General features: G+C 40.0%; 1 protein-coding gene across 1 annotated transcript; it reads left to right on the top strand.

Moving 5' to 3' along the window:
• Positions 1 to 259: 259 nt before the first annotated feature.
• Positions 260 to 1,470, top strand: LOC123157834 (thioredoxin H2). The gene is made up of 4 exons (XM_044576024.1): positions 260 to 476; positions 698 to 876; positions 1,006 to 1,131; positions 1,225 to 1,470. Exons 1-4 carry the CDS (start codon positions 398 to 400, stop codon positions 1,357 to 1,359), a joined length of 519 nt encoding a protein of 172 aa, XP_044431959.1. The 5' UTR covers positions 260 to 397; the 3' UTR covers positions 1,360 to 1,470.
• The last annotated feature ends 2,316 nt before the right edge of the window (positions 1,471 to 3,786 follow it).

Raw genomic sequence — 3,786 nt, 5'->3', positions numbered from 1 at the left:
CTTACATACACGCATTTTTTCACAATTTTTTGAACCATAAAAGTTTGAATTTGAATTTTTCAAAAATAAAGGCCTCCATGGAGCTCGGCCTCCAAAACGCCTTTCTCCAAAAGGTCTCCCTCCGTCTGAAAATACTTGTCATCAAAATGGACAAAAATGGATGTATCTAGAAGTCATTTTGATGACAAGTATTTTCGGACGGAGGGAGTACAACTTAATATAAAGGGATGTCGAGGGCGTACACGAGACCCACGAGACTAAGCTTTGTGAGCACATATTCTTTGCCGCATCCAGACGGCTGATCCACCCGTGGCCTTAGCTCACCGGCCCACTATATAATGCCATCACCTTGCACCGTCTTACTCCTTCCTCACGAGCTCACCCCACCTAGTCCAGCATGAACAGCTACTATTACTACTTGGAGGACTCGCGGCAGTGGTTCTGGTGGAGCGGCGGCTGGCGCACAACTAACGATGGTATGCATGCCGCGGTGCTCCCTGCTCCATCTTTTTGTTCTTTCTTTCTTCCTCTTTCTATTCGAGCGCGCTAACAGACACGATGTGCGCACACAGATCTCAGATTTTCGGTTCTGGACCCCTGTTTGTTCTCTTCATGCTGATTTATCCAATAAAGAAACTTTCTTACTTTCCTGTAATTTTAACTATTCCCGCTTCCTTGATTTTGTTTAATTCTGTAGGCAGACGTTATCCTGCAGTTAATATAGTAATATTAACTGAGGTCTCCTTCGAATATGTATTCGGCAGAAAACCATTAACCGAACCCCCTCAGGATAGCTCTCCCGGAATTGTGATCTCGATCAAAGATATGGATGATTGGCAATTGCGCTGGGACAATTCTGCTCGATACAACAAGCTGGTAAGTACGTACCTAACCTTGCAGCGCAGCTAGCTTTTCGATCTCTCAAATTCCTTTTTTCTTTTCTTTTCTTTTCTGGAGACTCGACCTTTAGCTAGTACTCCAACTCTAATGTTTGAAATGATCTAGTTGGTGTATTCGTTCTACGACAAGAATTCCACACTGTCCAAGGCCATGGACAAGCTGTTGGAGAAACTCGCCAAGCAGTATAAAGGCAAGGCAGACTTCTGCAAGTTGGACGTCGACAACTTCGAGGTACAGACACAACCAGATGATTTCCATGCATGTATCATTATTTGGAAGCGGACGCGCGTGCTTATTGCAATCAATTATCAACCGTACGTGCAGTTTTTGGCGGGGCTTTGCGGAGTGGAGGGAGCGTATCCGACGTTCGTGCTATTCAAGAAGTGCAAGCAGGTGGGCAAGGTCGTCGGCCTCAAGGACGACGAACTCGAGCGGAGCATCGAGCGAGCGCTAAACTAGTACTCAATGTTTTTCGTGTGAAGGCTTATAATATGGCCTTCATGCTACAGAACTACTATATGTAGCTGGAATAAGCATGGTACGAAACTTGTCGAGAGATGTTGAGTATCAGATGTACTAGTCCATGGACCTATATGCTCCGGCATGATATGAGCTACTCCCCTCTGTAAACAAATATAAAAGCGTTTAGTTTAGTGAACTAAACGCTCTCTTATATTAATTTACGGAGGGAGTAGAATTTTAGGAGACGTAAATATTAAAAATTCATAGTATTTATAACTAATCAAAAATATTTATCTGTTGGCGCAAATTTAGGGCCAACACACGAGAGCACTAGAGCGTGCGGGTCGCGAACAGACCGAACGGTAGTACTGCTACACAGACCAGTCAGGCTGGTACAGCAACTCAGTTAGACCGGTTTCCTAGGGTTTAGCCCAAATCGATCGTTCAAGACGATAACTACCATGCTTACATGATGGAGGACGGCTAGGTTTACGAGCAAACCAGCAAAAAGATAACCACATGGAGAAGACCGACTAGTTTACGAGCAAACTAGCAAAGGCCGTCGTTGGGACCTGTCTGGGCGTGGACGTTGTCGGCGTGCCCTAGATCGACCAGCGAGACTTGGGACGCCATCTCTGGTCCTGTAGATCAGTAGAAAAACAACATAAAGGTTGGAAGAGAGATTTAGGGTTTAAAGATAAAAAGTAAATGTTTTGATTCGATTGGGTTGCCCACAACTGGCCGTGGCCCTTTATATTCACTAGCAAATATATCTGTGCGTTGCAACCGGAGAAAAAATAGCTTTGTGTTGTCCTACTAAAAAACACAACGTGTCAAACAAGAGAATCGGGACATAATAGAACTTTCCAGAACTCTTGAGCACCAACGTTAACCGGTTTGTCCAAATTTGAATAATCATTGAAGACACATAGAATTGATTGAAGAATGAAATGATACAAAGTTCATTACCATTCAATAAAATGGCACATTTCTTTTGACTGCAAGTTTATTAATTAACATTATAAAATTGAGATGAATTTATATTTTCAGAATTCTAAGGCATGAATGTCCACACGACCGAGGGTGTTACATTCGAAAAAATAACGAATTTAATTTTTTTATAGAATTATTTTTCATGTTGTTCATTGACTTAGAAATAGAAATTACTAAATTATCGAGAAATAGCTCATTGATATTACATTGTTCAATTTTGAAATAATCTAGAAAAAAGGTCCGCGTAGATCATTATCAAAGTTAGAGAAATTTGCAAATTCCAAAGCTGAAGAAATTATTACAAAAATTTTATTTGTGATATTTTTGTTCTGAGCATATCTAATGAATTGAGGAAAACATTATCCTAAAGTTGGTCAAATAAATACACAAACTTTGATGTTTTCATCCTATTTTTTGCCCACATTGTAAACATCTACAAGACTTCACATCATTCCATGAGAAGTTGATAGAATAACTAAGAAAACCATGTACTCGTACAAACCCTGAGATGTTAAATTTTAGCACAATAAAATTCTAATCATCCATATGGTTACTAAGAACAAAAATTGCTTTTTTCACATAACTTGGCATCCATAATTTTTCTGCTGGTCTATCTCAATACTAATTTATTTATTGTCAAAATTAAACCCATCTATATATGGCATGTAAGCATCCAAATTAACCCTATCTATTTATATCCACCTCTAAAGAAAACAATTACGTGTTTGTTTAGAAAAACTGGGTGTGGACATGTTTGTATGCCTTTTTATTTTTTTACTTTACCTTTTGATATGTATATGGTGTGCAACATCTTCTCCTTTATTAATCCCATTTTAATTAGGTGTCAATTAGTGGACATGACAGCCCGGAATTCCATTTAATGGAGGCATGCATGTCCCTCCTTTATTTTTGGCATTTGAATTTTTGTTTTCCAGAATCCCGGTTAATCAAAGCCCATGATAATTATTAGGGAATCAATTAGCACCATGACAGCCCACAATTCCATTGAATGGAGGCTCCTTTATTTCCGGCAATTGAAATCCAGTTTTATTATTAGAGCCAACCTTCTTTTATTGGGGCGCTCATGTCATCAATTATCGGGTCTTTCCCTTTTTGTTGACATGTGCAGTCAAGGGCACAGACCGTAGAACATAGCAGGCCCAGTGGCCCATGCAAGGGGTAAACAAAAAAATACAAACAATGCACAGCCCACGCATAGAAAATAGGTATTGCGGGTTGATTTTTAAAATAATGAGGTATTTTTTGCAAAATGTCATGACGGACCAAGAATACATATTTGCTTTATCCTAAACTCTAAAAAGCGGCCGGCCACCAACTAACGGAAACGGGCGGCCGGGCTCACATGTGTGATTTTTTTGTCAGCTAGTGGATATTATTGTTAGCATTAGATGCGTACAGACTAGTCTGGCA

This window comes from Triticum aestivum, chromosome 7B (genome assembly GCF_018294505.1).
Source record: "Triticum aestivum cultivar Chinese Spring chromosome 7B, IWGSC CS RefSeq v2.1, whole genome shotgun sequence".
In the NCBI taxonomy this organism is placed as follows: domain Eukaryota; kingdom Viridiplantae; phylum Streptophyta; class Magnoliopsida; order Poales; family Poaceae; genus Triticum; species Triticum aestivum.
The sequence above is the reverse complement of the archived record's forward strand: the minus strand, read 5'-3'. Positions and strand labels throughout refer to the sequence as shown.